Raw genomic sequence first — 20,950 nt, 5'->3', positions numbered from 1 at the left:
GGTCGTCGGCTCGCGGGCGTGTTGGGTTCGGTCCCGCCACCGCCAGCGGTTGCCGGCAGGACCTTGTGCCAGCCATCCACGTCCGGGGTGGAGATGCGGCGGTGGTTGCCGGCCGGAACCCATGGGCCTAGCCTCTGATGGACTAGCAAGCGAGTGCCATCAGTTGCGACCCAGGCTCCGCCACGTGCGCCCTTGAGCTGTGGACGTGCTCGATGATGCATAGGTGGCCTGCGCTGCCTCTGCCCCAGGCGCTGGTGCACTGGCACCCACTCGCCGGTAACCTGGTTCTCCACATGCTTTGCGGCAGGTTCCCGCTGGCTGCGACAACACCGCCGCCTACGACTTGGCGCCTTGCCTACGCCTACGGCTTGTGTCGTCCCGGCAGACACGTCGTGTGCTTATGCTGCGCCCGGAGGACACACCTCGATGGGGGAGGCCGAGAGGGCCCACCGAGCAGCTGCCAGGTACGTGCCGGCGGAGGGGGAGCGCTCGTCGTTGGAGCTGTCAGAAAGGGAGAACGAAACATCTTCCCAATGCATGCTCTTCGACGTGTCGGCGGAGCAGGGGGGAAATGGAGCGGCGTCAGGGGAGAGTGAAGAGGAGGACAACTCAGCGCTGGTGGGGGAGGTGGCTGGCGGTGCCAGAGCGGCATCCGACAGGCTTGTCAGGAGGGAGCAGGCAGGTGGCGTCGAGGGAGGCGAGGATGGCAGTGGCCAATTCGTCGCCGCGCCGTTGCCGGCGGACGCAGAACCACCCGCGTGAGGGCCGCACGCGCCAGATCCATCCGCGGGCGGCGCCGGCTTCTGCGGCGGCTGCGCAGCGGGCTCACCCCCACTGGCGGCCACGACACCCGACCCAGAGTCCAGTGTTGGCAGCGGCGCCCTGGTGTGGGCGCATTCCACCGCGACGACAACTGGATCTGCGGATTCGGGAGCTGTGGGGAGGGGAGGGGCCACGGGAGGGGGGAGAGGGGAGATGGAGGGAGGGGCCACCGGCGCCGTGATGGCGGCCGGTGGTGGTGGCGGCGGCGAGATGGGGGCGGGCGCCAGGGGCGCCGCCTAGGGTTTCATGGAGGTGGCTATCTTCCACGTGCCGGTGACCAACCCCTAAATCAAAGTTGTCAGGATCCAAAACATCAAATTAGTCTCATTAAAGTATTCATGAAATATGTTTTGATAGGGCTCTTCATTGAACTGATAGGTATTAATATATTTTTTCTAGAAACTTGGTTAAAGTAAGAACAATTTATTCTTTATTAGGATAAAACTAATTTGAGTATTCTCCCTCGTTGCCCAGCTCCTACCGCCATTGCAGTAGTGCGTGCACATGAGTAACGTTTTTTTTTTGTAGAGAACGTGCTATGCACATGTTTCATTAAGAGAAGGGAAAACAGCCCACAAAAATATAGTACAAACAAATAGGAAAAAGACCTGCACGCGAAGTGCCTAGAAATACAAAAAACAAAAACAAAGAGAGAGGAAACAAGAAGGAAAGAAAAAAAAATCTGGGCCGCCACACCAAATACGGCTCAAACCACACTCAAAGCTACCTTCCTAATGCCGCAATATATCACAGGCAAAAGGATGATTAACGATGTTTTTTTGCATCCTTGGAGAGATACCACTAGTAATAGCTTATTGTCATAAATTTTGTACCTCCTAAGGACTGTTAACAAAAACTCAAATAAATGAAGCCTTATGAATTAAAGCATCGTAGCTGAACAGATAAAAGTATTTAAATAGGGAAGAGGTTAATTCATTAAATTTCTACCAAGTATGTACATAAATAAAAGGAACTAGAACGTCATATGAAAATGGTACATATCAGCATTTATTTTCTTTTCACAACAAAGTTTGAATTCTTCCCAAACTTATAGGAGCACTGCTCTACAAATATTTGAAGTTCATGGTCGCCTAGTTCCTTAACCGAATGAACCACCAGGACCTGCTTCATGCCGCTGCATTCAGATGTTTCTTGAACCATACTCCAATGTTGAGGAAGCTTTCGAAATCAGACCGCGGTCTGCAGAGAACAATGACCAAATCCGAGCCCAATTCAAAAAGGGGAAAGGGATGCCCTCGATACATGCGACCGAAGAACAGAATTAGCTTACAGATTGATTTCATGTATGTCCTCTGGGAACGTCATGATTTTGACCTCGCCTCCTCCTTCTCTCAGGCCCCTCGCATACTGAAATTATGAGAAATCAAATATGTAAACAAGAGGCATCTGAGAAGATAGGGCAGGAATGCAGAGACAAATTAGTATGGGAAGTTCGGTCACATGAAATTCTATCCATCATCATAGTATAAATAAGACTAGCTAAAATATTTTTACAGCAATGCGTGGAACTTGAGACTCATTTGTAGTTGTAAACTATAGATAAATGTCGATAAATATGTTACCACATCCTTGACGAGTTAGAATAGATCCGCGAAGCAGATCTCAAGAGATATTCATGTACCTGTAGGCCATTAGAAACAGGTACTCGACGATCAGCTCCACCAAGAAGCATAAGAAGGGGCGCTTTCACCTGCACAATCAGCAAAGTTCCATTAACCATACCACCAAAATGATAATTGACCTGATAGTTGAGACAGGAAAACATACTTTAGAGATATGGGCAATTGGCGATTTCTGATAGAAGAGATGAAGATGGTTGGATGAAGGGGCTTCAGAGGCATATTGCTTTGCTTCAGTTCCGCAGGCCACTATGTAACACCAGTCTGGGATGTCAGTGGTGCCAATCATCAGTGACAGGTTGCAGACAGGGTTCCGAGCAGCTGCCACGGCAAATCTGTCTGGAGCCTGCAGCCAAACTGCATATTACACTAGGAACAATAAACAGGAGTATCAGCTACCCCGACTCTGAAACCCATTAGCATGCTAACCTGACCAATCAAATGAGTTGTCAGGAATCCACCATGCGAAATCCCAACAACAGCTACTTTAGATGCATCTACCAGCTCTTCCTTAATGGCGAAATCTAGTGCTGTAAGGCAGTCTTGAACATCCTGTTCAACAGAGTTGGGAATAGATTGGTTCAGGAGGAACAAAAATGTTGAATTCAACTAGAGTCTGTACCTGGGATCCAACTTTTCCAGGAAGTGATTGCAAAGCTTCCTCTCCGTAACCTGGTGTACCTCTTTTTATAAGATAATTGTCAGATTGGAAATATCGCCATACATAGCTAGTAAAGTGCATTGGAATCCCAAGAGAGTACCGGTAGTTTATAATAAGCAGGTTAAATCCAAGCGAAGCAAGAAATGCTGAAGATTTTGAATAGCTTGATACAGACACTGAGTGTGGGCCACCATGAAGGATTACAGCAGTTGGACTGTGCGAACTATCCTTGCAGGACACAAAAATGGCCTCAAATGGAAGTTTTCCACCTACAGAACAGGAAAACAAAATACTACCTGGATAAAATATCACACCCTAACTTATGATCTCTCTAGTGTTCAGGGTTATACCATCAGAGAGGTCATCAGAAGGGCTAGGGACAGGAATTTTAAGTATACTGACACTGTGATGCAGTAACAAGGACTTAACCTGCAATAGAAGGCAATGCCGCAGATGAGAATACATGAAGATAACTGCGCTGTTGAAAGATGTCAAGACAAACATTTATGCAACTCAAACTTCACAGCAACTTAAAAGCTAACCTTACTGTTGGCTGCCATCAATGGACTAGTAACTTCATCCCAAGTCCATCTATGTGCTTGAACTTCTGGTGTCACGGAGCGTCCATACCTGATGTAAGGAGGGTCGATGGGACTACTTGACACTATACACCATAATGAAAGAGAAAAATACAAATTTGATTTTAGAAAATTTGAAGCATGAGTTTAGTACCAGTTTACAACTATAATTTTTGAAAGACCAGTTTACAACTATAATTACCAGCAAGAACATTGTTGCCATCTAATGCAAGAGCACTCCATGAGTAATACGAGTCTTCCGGAGTTATTCTTGTTACTTTGCCACTGTAGAATGAATCAATATAGGATATCAAAGTGGTTCTTTGAGCTCTGGAACAGGATTACACCAACAACCTATGATTTACCTTAAAACATCTATTGATAATATCACTTCAGCACTTCTCCAAGCAGATGTTAATATCATTGTGCATCCATCAGAGAGCCAAGGATCGGATAGCATGGATGAACAATAGAGGCCTGGAAAACAGCCATCTTCAGGGCACATTACAATAGGCACCTGGAACAGTTCAAAAGCTACTCAGTGAACAGACTGCAGAACATAATGAATAATTTAGTCAAGAAAATTTTCCTCAAAAAAAAATAATCAAGAAAAAAAATAGATGGGCATACCACTTCATTAACATCGAGTTGTTTATCCATTTTCCATTCTGAAGGCCAATTGATTATATGCAGGGAATCCGTTGCATTATGTGCACCACTGTCTACAGCTTGTTTTGAAGATAGAAACACCAGAAGTTTCCCATCCCGGCTGTTAATTTGTATTATTCAGATAAAGGCCATCAGGGGTCCAACATCAAATCTACCGGAATACTAGTACAAACATACCTGAACCGTGGAAACAAAGCACTGCTAAAGCCTGTGGTTAAGTTGCGCACTACTACACCAGAGTCTGATTTACCATCACTGGTAAAGGGAAATAACATATTACACAAAATGGTACCTGACGATGCTACTAAGTACTGGCAAATGCACAGTCAAAGGCCCAAAGCTGTTCTTTCTATTTCAACATAACGATAACTGATAGGCTGACTCTGAAACTCCAGAGTACAAACTATAAAGTTATGAATCATGATTTAAGAGGGATGTTCACCTAGCTGGTGTATTGTCAGGCTCTGATCCTTCAAAAGGGCAAGGAATTGCATAAAGAAAACATGGCCTGTTAGAACAGTACTTGATACCGAGTTTTCTAGCAGTGTTCTGGAACCCATTGTGCTCTAACCATCCAACGAAAACCAGATACTTTTGACTGCCACTTGATGATGCTGGAGCCCAGACAACTTGGCCAACACTCAATGATGTTGAAATGCCTTTAGCCGCTCGCACTTCTCCTCTGCATACACCAAAGACAGCAGTGGGTCTTAGGCTTGAAGCCATATTTCCAGATCTAGGAACTAGCTTTTACAAACTGTTGTGACAATTAATAGGCATGTAACAGACCTGGCAATGTCAAGAACAAACAATGAGGGTCTCCCTTTATTGGAGTATCTTTCACCCCAGTCCTCTTCCCAATTGCCCTGTCCTTTCCAGGTATCACAATCTGCCTCAGAAGAACCTTCCCTTATATATCCGGAATGACTGAAAGCTGGTTTTGGTTGGGTTGGAGCTTCAGCAATATATGCTATCAAGGTCTCTTCTTGATTCCAAGAAATACCATGAAACCTGTAGCAACAAGAATAGTGCTGTACTGTCATGCCACTGTAGAAAGCAAAGGCAGAAGTAAATGCAACCACTATGATTTACTTTTAGTTTTTCCTCACCATTCATCGGTATAAAGAGGACCATGCATAGACTTTACCACATGTACCTCCTCCTCCACATGTGATTGATAAACAATTTCAAGCTTAGTGGGGCAATCTTTCTCCCCGTTTCGCACTACAAGAAGCTTCGATCCCGAAGGGGATGGAACAATGACAGACACTCCAGTTATCTCAGTGGGGAAAGGAGACCACTGGAAATCCAGAGAGTTGGTAACAGCCCTTGTAATATGAGAATACAAAATGTATTTTCTGTTGCTGTTCGCCAGTAGGTCTGGCTGGCTAATGGAGAACATTGCTGTGGATATGTCTTCTGCAATAATAAATCAAGTACTGTTTAGAACTTAAGATAAAAGCCATTTTGATATGAATTCTGAGAGAAGTATATGATGATTATGGACAAAGGAAGTAAAGTGAAAAGACTGTCTATACCATTGTTGGTTTTGAGGATCAAAGCACTATCAATGCTTGGGACATTGGTAAATTCTTGCAGTAACTTGAATTGGGAGGCATATTCTTCAGATGTCATTGCATCCATTCTGAGCGGACTCTCTCCAGACATGCACACTTTTATATGACCCACTGGCGGGACAAAATTTACTAGGCTAAGCTAAATCTGCAGTTTTACAAAGACATATGTTACACATGTTGCAGGATTTGCAGCAAATTTTGCTGCCAATACATTAGGGCACATGATATGTATGGATAGCAGTTAAGTTCCATTAAGCACACTAATCAGTCTCACCTAAACTCTTGTTTGATTACAGCTTCCTATGCAAGTCGATTTTCAAGAGGTTTGCAGTATCAAGGTTCTGACTAATTTAATTTCAAAACAAATGCCAGTCTCACTTCTTCACGAATTCCATTAAAAACTTTGCATTTTCAATATACAAAATTCATGAAAAGATGAAACACTAAAGAATATAAGATGAAAATCATTGAGTGTAGGTGATAGTGCCTGGGTGAGACTAACTGGATACAACTTCCTGTACTGCCACCTGACCTCTCGAGTTCACGTACTGCATGAGTGCAAAAGTTACCTGAACTCGGAAGTCAAATAATTATACTTACTTAGGCTAAACTGATCGCAGTAGACATGAACTCATCTTGAACTAGAGTAAGCAGATGATTGAGTTAAGCCAAGTACAGAAGGAAGCAACCATATAGCCATAAAATTGTCCATAACAACAAAACAATAAACATATACAAATTCATCGCGACCTTCAAGGGAGAGACAGAGCGAATGGAAATTGCTTACATAGAATTTTGCAGTGAAGTAGCAACACCATCGGAGTACTTGAGTCCAGCAGTTCCTCTGGAAAGAACCTCTCTATCGTAGGATTTGATCAGATGGCACCAAAATTTGTTATTTTTGTGCCAGATTGTCACCAAGGTCTTAAGATACTAGTTAAGAATACATCCAACAAGAAATCCCAAATGGCCATGTGCCACAGCAGAGGAAGAAAGACACGAAGGGAATCGAACAAAAGGTAGCGTCAGATCTGTAACTGTCACTCCTAAAGAATGCACAAAATGACAAGATGAGCTCCCAACTTTTTCTTCTTGTCCTTTTCTTCACATTATTGGTGCCACTTTAGCTAATAAAATATCGTGTCAAACTTGAATATACCATTTTGCTAGAAACTAAAATCTGGAGGATTAACGAGTTAATGTCAAGGGAATACTGAATTACTGATTAGAGTTTGATTGCGACCTCAGAAATTTACATCTTGACAAGGAGTAGATATGGACAGATGATTACACCATTCTCTATGAGTTTTTAGTATGAACAGCAGCGAGCTGGTTAGCTGGGCCATGTAATTCTTTTTCTCTTTACAATTCAAAAGCAACCACCTTTTCACATTAACACGTAAGCATCATTTATTATAAGCATATTACCTAAATTACCTATAGTATGGTATTCCAGAATCCACACTGGAACAGACAAGACTTCCTGTCTTCAAGATTTTTTTTTTTTTTTGGGAATAGTCTTCAAGAATTATTCCATCTTGGCAACATCAGTTTGGACAGGCAAATCATGCTATCGGATACTTTGACCCAGTTACAAGCATTCACTGACAATGAAAAGGTAAATCACAAATGTAATAAAGCACTAATGTTTATTTGCTCATGTGCTTCTTGAACCAAACCCCTATGTTGAGGAAGCTTTCGAAATCAGACTGAGGCCTGCACCAGGGATGGGGTGATTTAGTCAGACCACAGATGTTGTAACTTTTAGTGTGGTAGTCATGGAATAAAATTAAAATGGAAAAGTAACTAACTTGTCGATTCCATGGATATCTTCAGGGAATATAATAGTTTTGGATTCGATTCCCCTCTCCTTCAAAGCCCTTGCATACTGCAAATATAGAGATAAGCACAAAGCAAAGCATATATACGGGGAAAAGAACGCCAAACAGAAGCACCATATACAACAAAATAACGAGAGAAAAAAAAAGATCCCTCATTGTCAGATAGGAACCTGTGTGACCTAAACCAAAGTTTTATTCCTCTTAATGCAATGACAAAAAGTGCTCCAGTGTGTTTGAGAAAAGAAAAACAATAAAAGAAATGCCACTGGTAAATATTTTGACAGCTGAAAATATGAAAGAGGCCTCCTTTTGCCCATAAATAAGTGGAGAAGCATAAAGAAACACCTGCAGGCCATTAGAAACAGGAACTCTGAGATCTTGCGCTCCAAGGAGAAAGAGTGTTGGTGTCTTGACCTGCAGATTGATAGATTCATCAAGCAAAGGGCTATTCATAGCATCCACAGAGTATCTTCCGTTTGCACGTGCAAACTCTACTCTCTCAAGCATAGATATCAGAAACTGCTCTTGTACGAAAATGCAAAATCCACACATGTACCTTTGAAATATGTGAAATTGGTGACTTCTGGTGGAATTGACAAAGATCGTCTACTGAAGGAGACTCTGAGAAGTACCTTTTCCCTTCTTTTCCATAAATCTCGACAAAGCACCAATCAGGGATGTCACTGGTACCCACCATCAATGATAAGTTACATACTGGGTTTCGAGCAGCTGCTGCAACAAATGTGTCTGGAGCCTGCAGTCAATCAAATATGTACAGGTCAATGATGTGTTATAGACTTATAGTGCGGAAACTTGATAAATAAATCATCTCATGTGATGTACGTCTAATTGTCTATGCCCTTCAGGTCTTCATATCCTGCAGCGGAATATGAACTTGGACAAAAGAAGATTCTAAGCAACCATTGGAGGCAGTACAATTTTCGGCTTTTGGGGCCAGGAAACAAATCATGCAAGCATCAAAACTCAGCTCCTAAAGATTCAGTAAGTCATGTGTGGATATCGATAGGCAAACTTTATGCTCATGAGACAGCAAAACCATATCAAACTCATGGTCATGGAAAGCAGTAGCTTCAAGATCTAGTTTTCTGAATACTGGCATACATCAGAGTATTTCTCTAGGACATATGCCCAAACTTAGCATTTTACTGCTAGGTATCCCCAACCTATCAACCCATCCTGCAGCATGGCATAGAATTTGTGTTACATAAGTATCAAAAGTTTCGTGAATAAATTTAGGACATACAACAAATCAAAATTGATTATCTTTACATTTTTTTTGGTCTATTCAATTCCAGACACAATACCAATTCTATAGTCTTATCTGGTTGTGATAAATTTACCAGTTACCTATATGTGTTTTCATTCTTTGCATTGCACCTATATGGGTTTTAATATGTATTTAGTTGAAACCTTAGCTCAAGCTATATCAGCTCTTGTCACATCCCTTTTTGTGACATATCTATATTTTATCTTTCAATTTTTTTTCTTATTAATTGTTGCAACTTTTTATCCACATTTTAAGTTCAAACTCCCGTTATTAACAAATGGATTCAAGGTCCTAGGCTCCACTGATTTTTTTTTTGACATAAATGCTAGTTATTAACAAATGTATTTAGTTGAAATCTTAGCTTAAGTTATAACTTAAGGTCCTAGGCTCCAATGTTAAATACTATAATGGCATAAACAATTGTTTCAACCTACAACACAACACTCAAGATGTTGAATTTCCTCTTATTAAAAACTATATGTGTAGTAGTACAATTAAAGTGCTTACAATTAAACTATTAGTATTGATATGTCATAATGAATAGGTCAAAATGTATAAACTTATCTAAAGTAACAACTTACAATTACAAAACTTGGCATTTATGCTTACTTTTAATTCACGATTGACAAACGTATGCATGTGTACTTGGTCTACATGGAGGCACATAGCGTTTATGCTTACTTTTAGTTCAATAGTGGTAGGAGTGTGTAATTTATAAACATATATAGTGGACAATATGGTTATTGAGCCATTTTCCATAATAGCTTATATTAGTATTTAGACATAATTTGAGGGAGGTTTTAGTTCATTTTTTATAACGGCAATGGTAGGTAATTTAGTTACAAATTAAAATGGCTACTTTATATTATCTTTCAGAACAGCAAATCTGGGTAATTTCCCCTTAAAAAAATCTGGGTAATCTAAAAGCAAATTTAGGGGTTACCTTGCGTTATCTTCTATATAATGGAAAAAGTGGATAATTTAGTAATTTAGATTAGATGCAAATTTAGGGGCTTATTTTCAATTATCATTCATAATGCCAGAAGTGGTTGATTCAAATGCAAATTTAGGGTGTTACTTTATGTATTTTAATAATGGCAGAGGTGGGTAATTTTAGGAAATGAAATAGATCCAATGGCTATTATTAGCGGTGATGATTAGAGTCTACCAAATTAAATTAAAGGCCAGATGTTTCTGATTATTGTGAGAATTTATGGGATTTATCTTTTTTCATAGCACATTTGGTGAGAATTAATGTTACGTAAAGTAATTTAACCTGGTACCATACTAATTTGATTTTTCAAGTACAGAAGTCACTGATAGAGTTGCAGTAATTTAGTTAAATGATGATTGTTCGTGATGGCCACCTTCGCCACCATGGAACCCCTCTTTAGTTAGTTACAAATACCTTGGACTTCACTGTTAGTCAAGAACCTCTCTAAGGCAGATTTCTATGTTATAATCGAGAAGATAGCATAGCTGATAAATTACCTGGCTGGAAAGCAGCAACGATGAACTCAGCTGGGAGAGCAGCTCTTGTCCGAGCTGTACTTGGTGCTATATCTATTTATCAACTCATTGCTTTGGACTTTCCTAAGTAGGCAATCAAAGCAATTGATAAGATAAGAAGGGCTTTTTTATGGAAAGGTCGCAAGGAGATGAATGGTGGCCATCCTAATTCAGCCAAGAGACCTATTGATCTTGGGGGGTTTAGGAATACTTGATTTGGAAGTCCTGGGTTGGCCGTAAGAATGAGGTGGTTAACTTGTTATGGCTAAAAAAGACCCAGCCTAGTCGGCTTGGGCTGGTCTTGACATGCAAGTCCATCCTAGTTCGGTGGCCATGCTGTGGTGTATGGCGGGAGCCAAAGGGCTCCGTAGCTTATGGCCATGACTGATTCGTTGGTTTTTTGGTCGTTTCTTGGTTTGTTTTCAGTGATTTCTGTTGTACTGGTCATTACCTTTTAGGGGGTTGTATGAGTCACTACTCAGTAGACTTCAGTTTTCTTCTTAATATAATGATACACAGCTCTGGTGCATATTGAAAAAAAATCCTGCTCGCAAAATTATGTGTAATAATACTTTAAAATAATAATGTTCAAAGTCCAAAGGCTAATAATAATCTTGATTAAAAATATGAACACTAAATAAAAGAGTGACTGCATACTCAAAGAATACAAAATAACAAGGTCGATTAGAGAACCTGGCCGATCAAATGAGTGGTCAAGAAACCTCCATGTGAACCTCCAACTACGGCGACTCTAGATGGATCTATTAGTCCTCTCTTTATAACAAGGTCCAATGCCGTCAATACATCATTGACATCCTGCTTGTAAGTGTGCACAGAACGACATGGTTCATGATAAATTTCGGCATTTGCAAATTTCGGCATTTGCAAGAATGATCTTTAAACACGGAAATAAACTAATGACAATGCACCTGAGAACCAATATTGCCAGGAAGGGATTGTAGTGCTTCTTCCCCAAAGCCTAACGAACCCCTGAGGAACCGAAAGATTCACATGCATGTTAGTGTCAGAAAGGGTGTATGTTCCATACAAATATTAAATCAAAACCCAGAAAATAGATAATGATCAAATTATACAACAGCTAGAACAGACAAACTACAAGCAAGATAAATTCACCTGTAGTTGACAACAAGAAGATTATATCCCTGCGAAAAAAGAAAAGCCAAGGATTTGGAATAACTTGTTGGGTAAACTGAGTGTGGTCCACCATGAAGAACAACAATTGTTGGATTACTTGCAGAATCCTTATGCGATACAAAAATAGCCTCAAAAGGAAGCTTAGCCCCTGAGTAGGTACAAAGAAATATGGAGAAAGAAACCTGTTCAGTAAAAATTCTGCAGAAAATCTTAGAATAATTGGTGAAGATGTATCAAAGCTATTCAATAATAGTCATAGAGTTATCATAAAATACATTTAAAAAATAGCCAGCACAACCGAGCAGAGTAGGGCAGTGCACTTAATGATATCATTAGCTATAAGAGCTGTCTTGTATAAATCAATTTTGGACATGCCTGCCTTGATTTGGGTACAAAAGATACATTTCATCGCAACTCACTATATTCTACCCTCCGCTGATTTCTATAGGTGCCTTTGACTTGTGCGATCTCCAAAGTTGAATTTGACAGTGAATTTCTTTTACTATTTTTTTTTGTCAATGAATACAGAAACAAAACCATGTAAAAAATACTTTCTAATAAGAATCCAACAGCACCACTTTTATGTAACTAAACATATGCATTGTTGACCAAATTGTAGATCAAATATATAATTATAAATATAGAAATGTTTGGGTGCCTCACAAAAATCTGCAGAGCGAGTACTCACTTACAAGGGTGGCAATGTACTAGTTTCAAGAAAAGTAGCAGAGCCTAGTGAAGAATGCAGAAATAGTTCATAAAGGAAGAAACTAACAACTTCAGAAAGAAAAATCTAATTAGAAAATCGATGCTGCTAATATTAATCTGCAGAAGGAATAAGTACGCTTGAGTTGTTCTCATACCATTTGCAAGTTTGTCGGAAGGGTTGCTAATTGGGATTTTGAGTATGCTGAACTTATGTTCTGCTAATATGGAGCTGATCTGTCAAAATACACCCACAATTTATTAGCTACACACTCTACACTTTTTTCCCGACTACAATTAACATTCAGTGTTTCGTTTTAACAAAACCTTATCAGATGGCTTTGGAAAAGGAGTTGAAACTTCCTGCCACTCCCATTTGCTTTCAGTCTGAGGAACCTTAATCGCATAGTACATCTGAGGGAGTGTAATAAGGCTGCTGGAAACTGGAAAAGATGGAAAATGCAGACAAACATGGAACGTTATCTACGAAGTGACAGAATTATGTAATTATTCAGTAATCCTATATGAGCATGGGGTTACCTGCAAGAATGTTGTTCTTATCAACTGCAAGAACATTCCATGAATAATCTGAATCCTGGGGACTAACTCTTGAAACTTCACAGCTAACAAAAGAATAATTTAAATTTAAATAACAAGTGACACTACGTATATCAGTCTATCAGAGGACAAACAGATGTTTGGAATCACCTCACAACATTTACAGAAAGTATTACTTCCCTACTTCCCCAAACAGAAGATATAATCATAGTTTGTCCATCAGTAAGCCATGGATCCCTAAGCAAGCCAAAACAGTACAGCCCAGGGAAACAGTTATCTTTGGGGCACATCACAACGGGCACCTACATAATAGACAAGTATTAACAATATGATATCAGCCAATCTATCTATCCAAGGAAGTGCCCATAATAGAACCAAAGCATTATCTAAACACTTTCTTTACTCTCTAGTGAAAGTTGTAGAAGATGTTGAATTCAGACACTTTAATGACCCCAATACAAGTCTTCATCTAGCACTGCTTACTCAAAAAGTGATATGATGCATCTGCGCAAATGTATATCTTGATATCAACTTTGTTAAAAGAAAAAAAAAAGAGGGGGGGGGGGGGGGGGGGGGGGGGGGGGGGGGGTGTCCATACCACGTCAGCAATTGCAAGGCTCCCATCCAATTTTCCATCTGCAGGCCATTCGATTCTATGCATTGAATTTGTGGCATTGTGTGCCCCACTATCTACAGCACTCTTCGTTGAAATGAACACAAGATACTTCCCATCCGGACTATAAATAAAAGTTTCCATTATTTCATGTTGCAATGTAGTGTTAATGTGCATGCATCAAAAACTAAATTAAAAGACACAGTTCCTTTTGGTATGTACAATAAACTTAGGTCATAGAGAAAGATTGTGAGATTCACATCTACTGCTTCCAGAGTTCTTGCAAAAGAGGGAAGTGATAAGCCTTTTAATTTCCAGATTAAACCAAACAGGTAGGTTGACTTCTAACAGTGTCAGTTATGGATTTTTTTACAACACAGAAAACTACACCTGACAATATGAACAGTCAATCAGTTTGTGACATAGACGAACCCATAGGATTATCAATTCAAACCAGTAACCATGACAGATGACAGTCTAGACAATCCTAATACAAAATGGTAATCATAATTTAATGGATAAAAACAAAATGCATAGATGTTGCTTCCAGTATATCCAGTTGAAATGATTAACCAAAGCTGAATAGTATGAAGTATTCCTACCTGAACCGTGGGAAAAAGGCACTGATCAGGTCTGCTGTTAATTTGATCATAGTTGTAGTTTCATCCTTTTTGCCCCTATGCCAATATTTGAAACATGACATCAGAAAATAAAACATGACTTACTATACCTTACAAGACAATTTTTTTGTACCATATGTTCAGCATTTTCACTTTATGATTTGGATTAATGAAGAAAAAACATGTATTACCATTGTCCATTTTTATTAAATATGTTTCATAATTATCTTGAGGTTAAGGGACTGATATTCTTACTCAGTTGATGATTTCTCAGCTTCTTCTCTGAAAGGATCAGGAGCAGCATACAGAGCACAAGGTCTGTTGTAGCAGTATTTAATACCAAGCTTCCTTGGCGTCTCTTGGAAACCATTGTCAGATGACCATGCAACAAAAACCAAGCTATATGAAGAAGACGGAGCCCAAATCACTTGGCCAACACTTAATGATCTAGGTATTTGCTTGACAGGTCGAACTTCGCCGCTGCAAGAATACATTATATTCCTCATAAAAACACGATATTTATAAACTCTCTCTTCAGGGTGGCTATAAACATACCTGGATATGTTGACGACAAACAGTGCAGGAATCCTTTTCTTGGAATATGTTTCTCCCCAGGTCTCCTCCCAATCCCCTTGTCCCTTCCAGCTCTTGCAGTCCTTTTCGGATGAGCCTTCCTTCTTGAATCCATAATCATTAAACACTGGCTTTGGTTGAGGAGGCTCCTCGGCAACATAAGCTATGAAAGTCTCTTCCTGGTTCCATGATATCCCTCCAAACCTGCATCAAAGCAGCATTTTAGTGCAAGGCAAAGTTGCAATGGTAAATCACTCTCTCCCTCTTCCAAAAGAAGAAAACAAAAGGATTGGGGAATTTACCATTCATCAGTATAGAGTGATCCATGAACAGATTTTGCAATATGTATCTCGTTCTCTAATTGACATGGGCCCCAAATCTCTAGTTTTGTAGGGGAATCATCCTCAGAATTGCGTACTAGAAGAAGTTTTTCTCCAGATGGTGATGGAATTACTGCTGACACTCCACTTATTTCAGTCGGGAAGGGGGACCACTTGAAATCGACAGACTTTGATGGACTCTTTGAAATGTGAGAATTCAGAAGGAATTGTCTCCTCTTGTTGGCCAAAAGATCTGTTTGGCCAATCGAAACCACTGCTTTGGACATGTCGTCTGCAGACCCCCAAACAACAATAAGAAACCTAAATTTCATGAAAGAAAAAACAAAAGAGTAGCAACAAACGTGCATACCATCCTTGGAATTGAAGATCCAAGCCTTGCCAATAGTTGGGATTTTAACAAATTCTTGCAGCAACTTTGACTGGGAGACATACTCATCAACCATGGTCGCATCCACTGCCAGAGGTAATCCTTTGTCAGCCGCTGCTTCTGAGGCTTGTGTGGTAGCCATAGCAATTGAGCACAATGAAACCTTGCTAGTCCTGTGTAGTCAAAGGGATTAGATCAGCATCACCCACATGACAAAACTGAACCTAGCAATCCAGATAAGGCAAGCAGGCCTTCAAATGCAAGATTTTTCCATGACTACTCAAATATTGTATTGTTTACATAACAAGGCAGGCAAGCATCGTAATCTAACCCCGAATATGTCATCGGAGAGATGAGAAAAGAAGAGGAGGAAGAAGAAGAAGTAGAAGTTTTTTCAGAGAACTGACCTGCGCCGCAGCAGTGGCCCGCTGGGTAGAGCTCGAACCCGAGAAGTAGAGGCCGGGAGGAGTAAATTCGCCGCCGGGCAGCGGAATTTGGCGCAGGTGACCAACAGTCTGACCAGAACCACCATTCGTTAGATGGCAGGGTTGGATATCGGTCTGGCTCGGCTTTGTCTGGCTCGTTGTTACTCGGCTTATTGTATCTTCAAACGAGCTAAAATGTCTAGCTCGGCTCGGCTTATAGTTCGAGCCAGGCCATCATCCCTCGGCGTCTACAGTCTCCTCCGGCTGCAGCTTTTTTTTTATTCCTGTGTGTTATTAAAAAAAAGATCGCAACGTCATGTATGTCCCTGAAAAAGTTCAACGGTCTTCGATGCCACTATTCTAATTTTTTTATGCCCTCCATGCCACTGCCGTCAGTTTGGGCTCTAACGCCGTCAAATTTCAGGCGTGAAAAGTCGAAAATACCCTTAAGTCTAAATATGTCATTAATTTTTTTGGGCATCTTCACAACTTCAAATGAAAAAACTCAAAACTAGAAAGTTGTAGATCTCGTCGAGATCTATAATTTTTATATAAAAATTATCTTCATTTAATTCCACAAAAAATATGATTTTTCTAAGATATATTAATCATATCAAATCATATTTTTTGCGGAATTAAATGAAGATAATTTTATATGAAAATTATAGATCTCAACGAGATCTACAACTTTCTAGTTTTGAGTTTTTTTCATTTGAAGTCATTAAGACGCTCAAAAAATTAATGACATATTTAGACTTAAGGGTAGGGATGAAAACAGATCGGATACGGACGGATATCACCGATATTACATTTGTTTTCATATTTTTGTCCGGATTCGGATTCGAATACGGATAGTGTCAACTATGTCAGATAGGATACGATTGGATATCGACATCATAAATATGCGATTTGAGTATTTGGATACGGATACGGTATCGGATGTTGGATATCCGGACTCAGATACGGACAGATCTCAACCCCTCTAAACGGATTCGGTTTCGAATACGGTCGGAAAATATCCGTACCGTTTTCATCCCTACTTCAGGGTATATTCGACTTTTCACACCTGCAGTTTGACGACGTTAGAGCCCAAACTGACTACAGTGGCGCTGAAGACCGCTGAACTTTTCTAGGGACAGGGCATTGCGATCTTTTCTAATGGCACACAAGGAATTCCTCCTTTTTCACATCCATGTTCCAGCCGAGCATAGATTAGTCAAAAGATTAGCTAAATTTACTGATTTAGCTACTCTTTAAAATAAATTTGATAAAAAATACTAGAGTACTCCCACAGACTCTGTAAAAACCAAGAGACTAGATAACTAATGAGATATGCTATCTAAAAGTAGAGAACAAATGAGGCCAAACAAGAGCCGAGCAGAGCAGACCAGATGCTAAAGATGGGGTCAGCCCTGATCCCTTCCACCCACCTTAGTCACATAGCACTCGCAAGACGCACGACCTCTCCCCTTCACGACCCCCGGAGAGGATAGGGGGAGGTCGAGCGCAGCTAGGCGCGCCTGCTCTGACAAGAGCAAGCATGTCGCACTGACCCTGCAAGGACCGAGGAAACATCAGTCACCTTGGCCCAGTCAGACACCATCTATGTGTCATACCGCACCAATGAGACAACACCGCACCGCAGTGATAACGGATACGACACCCACCGTCCAAATACAGACCGACTAGACGAATTATACGATCCCACCCACTACAGGATGGGAATCCACGATAAGGGCTCGGCGAAAAAGCCATCTAGACCGACAGAGCGCCCCAACCCCGGCGATCGGGGTCGTGGCCCTCGGCCCCGCGAAGCAACCAAGCGAACAATGACCCAGGGCAGCTACCTACTTCGGGCACAACGCCCCTGGGAACCAGGAGATAATGACGAAGGCCACGACGGACACTGCGTTGCATAGGACGGCTGACAAACCACCATCGAGGCTACAATGTCGCCATGGCCGACACAGTAGCGCCACGTCACATCCTGCCGTAACGTGGCCAGAAGACCATGACGATAGCCATGACCGGACGTGCACCAGAAGACGACGTAGCTTGCAAGCCAAGTTAGCTATGTCCTTCCTCAGGCTCTCGACACTTCGGTCGGGAGAAACTCCTCTTTGTACAAGCCCTGGCCCCGAACTCTATATAAGGGCAGCCAGGGCACCTATCTTGGGGACGTTTTTTTCACATCCTCTACCATTCCATTTATTTATCATTGTAGTTGGACTCCTGAAGCTTCTCTTCGGACAACTCTTCGTCTAGCATAGGTCCTTCCATCTCTTCCACCTTTCTTGCACCCCTGTTGCAAGAACTTCAGAGTATTCAAGCGAGGAACACGTACTCGATCATCTCTGAGACTGGACGTAGGCCTCCGGCTGTCGATGTGGGACCCACAGGATACCCCGCAAGGGAGAGAGAAGATCTAGTCCAACTAGGATTCTTCCCATGTAATCTTAGTAGTAGAACTATTAAGTAATCCTACCAGGAAATCTCATTGTAAACCGACTAGGACTCTGGCCTCCTGACTATATAAAGGAGGGCAGGGCTCCTGAGGCAGAGAGACGACAATTATACAACACAACACTTGACAATCAATCCAACGCAAAGGCTAAAGCTGACTGGACGTAAGGTTATTACTCGATCTAAGATCGAGGGCCTGAACCAGGATAAATCGGCTGTCTCTCGTGTTAACCATCGAGTTCGGCATACGCCGAAGCCCGAACATACTGCCCCGGGTACCCCCGTGGCAGGCTATCGGTGGTGAAACATCGACAGCTGGCGCGCCAGGTAGGGGCCTTTGGCGACTTTGCATCCGAGAACTCGATGGACCTCGACAACATAATCTTCTCGACGGGATCAACTTTCATCTTCGGCTCATGGATCTGCGAGGCAGACAACAACAGCAAGCTTCAAGGCCATCTCCTCAAAGATCCAGATCATCATAAAGAATTTCCTATTTCAACAACTACAACGGATCAGCTCACCAAAAGATTCGCACAGCTCATAGTATCCGATTCAAAACAGATTTCACGACCACTCGTATTCGATTCGAATTCAAGCTCCAAGGCGAAGTTTTATCCGAGTGCTTTCAAGAAACCGAGTTCTTTTTTGGCAAGATTCCAGAGCACAACCCAAAACAACTCGGATTACCCTCAGAGTTCTTTCAAGAAGTCGAGTTCTTTTCCATTTGGGCTCGACAACATGGAAAAATCCTATCAGGGACAGTTCGAAAGATCTTTCAATCCAAGATTCGGGATACCACTAACAGGAGCTCAGGAGGGTCTCGTGCTAACGATAACATCCCAAGACTGCATCATCCACTGGCCAGGTTCTGTTCCTGAGGACAGCGGTACCCAACTAGTCGGCACGACGACAACAGCAATTCTACCCTACCAAGAAGGAGACTCGATCTACGACACCAAGGCATCCACTAAAGTTATCAGCGACTCCGACAGCATGAAAACTAACGCCAATAACAGAACGACTCATGCGCGAGAAGTGCTCATGGTTCGACGACCGCGGTCACCATTAAATCCCCCGGAAGCACCCGATGTCAGATCATCAGATGAATCAGAATCCAACATATCACCTTTTGCCCAGGGCTACAACGGAGAAACAGATAGTCAGAGACAAGCTAGAGAAAGAAAAAACAAGTTGAAGCAAGGGCGTCAACATCGTGCTAGGCAGTGCAGGGAAGCTTGGATCAGATACGAGTCAGAATTGGCTGAGTACGACAAAAGAAAATCGCAACGAGAAGTCGAGGGGAGACGCACGGCGAATACACCTTATGATAAGATTCGAGAAGCATTAGAAGAACTCGGAACAACTTCACATCCCGGTGAGAAGTATGAACAGCTCCAGGACTTGCTCCAATCGATGATCCCGAGAACGCATGAAGAGAGAGCTCGATCAAGACTACCCGCCAGATCAACAACCCACAGGCAAGAAGATCAAAATCAAAGGAAATCCGCTTTCGAAAGACTTGGGCCGGGTGGAAGCCATGACGGAGGAAGTAGGAAGGAACATAATCAAGGCCACCGATTTGAACAACCAAGGAAGACTAGGAGTAGGGTACCTACCCAGACAACCTCGCAAGATTATTCCCATCAAAACGACAGTTGGCCAGAAGAAGGTGCCGAATCCGAATTCAAAGAAACCAAGACACACGACAGATTCCCCTGTTTCGCGAACAGGCTTGCATTGGTACGATTACCTCACAAATTCAAACCGTCTAACCACTCCAAGTATGATGGCAAAACTGAACCAAGGCAATGGCTCAGAATATATTCACAATCAATTGAACTAGCCGGAGGAGACGACGATATCAAAACCCTGTTCTTTCCCATGGCACTGGAAGCCATGCCTCTCCAATGGTTCGACAAACTGAACCCAGGATCTATCAGAAATTGGGAGGATTTGCAAAGAGCTTTTTGTGAGAATTTTGCAGGAATCATCACACATCCAATCACTCATGCGGAACTAAAAGGACTCAAGCAAAAGGGAGGTAAAAGTCTCAGAAATTACTATCGACGATTCGGCGAACTACGAGCTCAAGTGTATGACATAACCGAACGAGAAGTAATTGAAGCTTTCTCTCACGGAATCATGGCTAGGTGGCAATTTCAAGACTTCTGCAAAGAAAATCCGAGAAATAATGAAGAATTCAGACGAACAGTAGAAAAGATGATTACTGTAGAAGAAAAAACACGAGAAAGGTTCCTGGACAGAAATAACCAGGACAACTCGGACAAGCAAAATCATCGAAATAGCAGACATCAAGAAAGAAAACGTAGACCAGACAATACTGTGGCAATGGCCGACAAATCAAAGAAGTTTCCCAAACCCAGAAGATATGATGACATTGAAAACATACGTTGCCCATTGCACCCTAGTGGGAGGCACACCATCGGAAATTGCTATACTTTCAATGATCGATACACAAGAAAAGATAGTAAGGAAAACACCAAAGAGGACAATCAGAAAAGAGAAGAAGACAACTACGAGG

General features: G+C 41.8%; 2 protein-coding genes across 2 annotated transcripts; both read right to left on the bottom strand.

The window, feature by feature from the left end:
- Positions 1-1,719: 1,719 nt before the first annotated feature.
- LOC136536141 (acylamino-acid-releasing enzyme 2-like) lies at positions 1,720-7,321 on the bottom strand. Its single transcript, XM_066528537.1, has 18 exons — positions 6,735-7,321; positions 5,909-6,092; positions 5,480-5,789; positions 5,160-5,381; positions 4,813-5,052; positions 4,548-4,625; positions 4,332-4,470; positions 4,067-4,218; positions 3,904-3,986; positions 3,666-3,787; positions 3,474-3,552; positions 3,224-3,392; positions 3,085-3,145; positions 2,892-3,014; positions 2,611-2,808; positions 2,465-2,533; positions 2,114-2,190; positions 1,720-2,022 (listed from the first exon to the last, which is right to left on the bottom strand). The coding sequence occupies exons 2-18, from the start codon at positions 6,036-6,038 to the stop codon at positions 1,950-1,952; spliced, it is 2,325 nt and encodes a 774-aa protein (XP_066384634.1). The 5' UTR covers positions 6,039-6,092; positions 6,735-7,321; the 3' UTR covers positions 1,720-1,949.
- A 146-nt stretch (positions 7,322-7,467) lies between these two features.
- LOC136536130 (acylamino-acid-releasing enzyme 1-like) lies at positions 7,468-16,085 on the bottom strand. Its single transcript, XM_066528527.1, has 18 exons — positions 15,925-16,085; positions 15,500-15,690; positions 15,112-15,421; positions 14,792-15,013; positions 14,492-14,716; positions 14,219-14,293; positions 13,602-13,740; positions 13,154-13,305; positions 12,986-13,068; positions 12,773-12,888; positions 12,604-12,682; positions 11,720-11,888; positions 11,515-11,575; positions 11,279-11,401; positions 8,345-8,542; positions 8,134-8,202; positions 7,759-7,835; positions 7,468-7,663 (listed from the first exon to the last, which is right to left on the bottom strand). The coding sequence occupies exons 1-18, from the start codon at positions 16,047-16,049 to the stop codon at positions 7,597-7,599; spliced, it is 2,481 nt and encodes an 826-aa protein (XP_066384624.1). The 5' UTR covers positions 16,050-16,085; the 3' UTR covers positions 7,468-7,596.
- Positions 16,086-20,950: the final 4,865 nt, after the last annotated feature.

This window comes from Miscanthus floridulus, chromosome 1 (assembly GCF_019320115.1).
Source record: "Miscanthus floridulus cultivar M001 chromosome 1, ASM1932011v1, whole genome shotgun sequence".
Classification (NCBI taxonomy): Eukaryota; Viridiplantae; Streptophyta; class Magnoliopsida; order Poales; family Poaceae; genus Miscanthus; species Miscanthus floridulus.
Note: the sequence above shows the minus strand (reverse complement) of the source record. Positions and strands in the feature narration are given on the sequence as shown.

Bases quoted from the DNA above. Each gene is read 5' to 3' on its own strand.
- LOC136536141 (XM_066528537.1), bottom strand. From the start codon at position 6,038: ATGTCTGGAGAGAGTCCGCTCAGAATGGATGCAATGACATCTGAAGAA. The intron at 5,790-5,908 runs GTATAGACAGTC...TTATTATTGCAG, and splicing joins GATCCTCAAAACCAACAATG to AAGACATATCCACAGCAATG. The intron at 3,015-3,084 runs GTACAGACTCTA...TCTGTTGAACAG, and splicing joins CTGGAAAAGTTGGATCCCAG to GATGTTCAAGACTGCCTTAC.
- LOC136536130 (XM_066528527.1), bottom strand. From the start codon at position 16,049: ATGGTGGTTCTGGTCAGACTGTTGGTCACCTGCGCCAAATTCCGCTGC. The intron at 12,683-12,772 runs GTTTTGTTAAAA...GTATTTTGACAG, and splicing joins TTCCAAAGCCATCTGATAAG to ATCAGCTCCATATTAGCAGA. The intron at 11,576-11,719 runs GTGAATTTATCT...TCGGTTCCTCAG, and splicing joins CTTCTTGTTGTCAACTACAG to GGGTTCGTTAGGCTTTGGGG.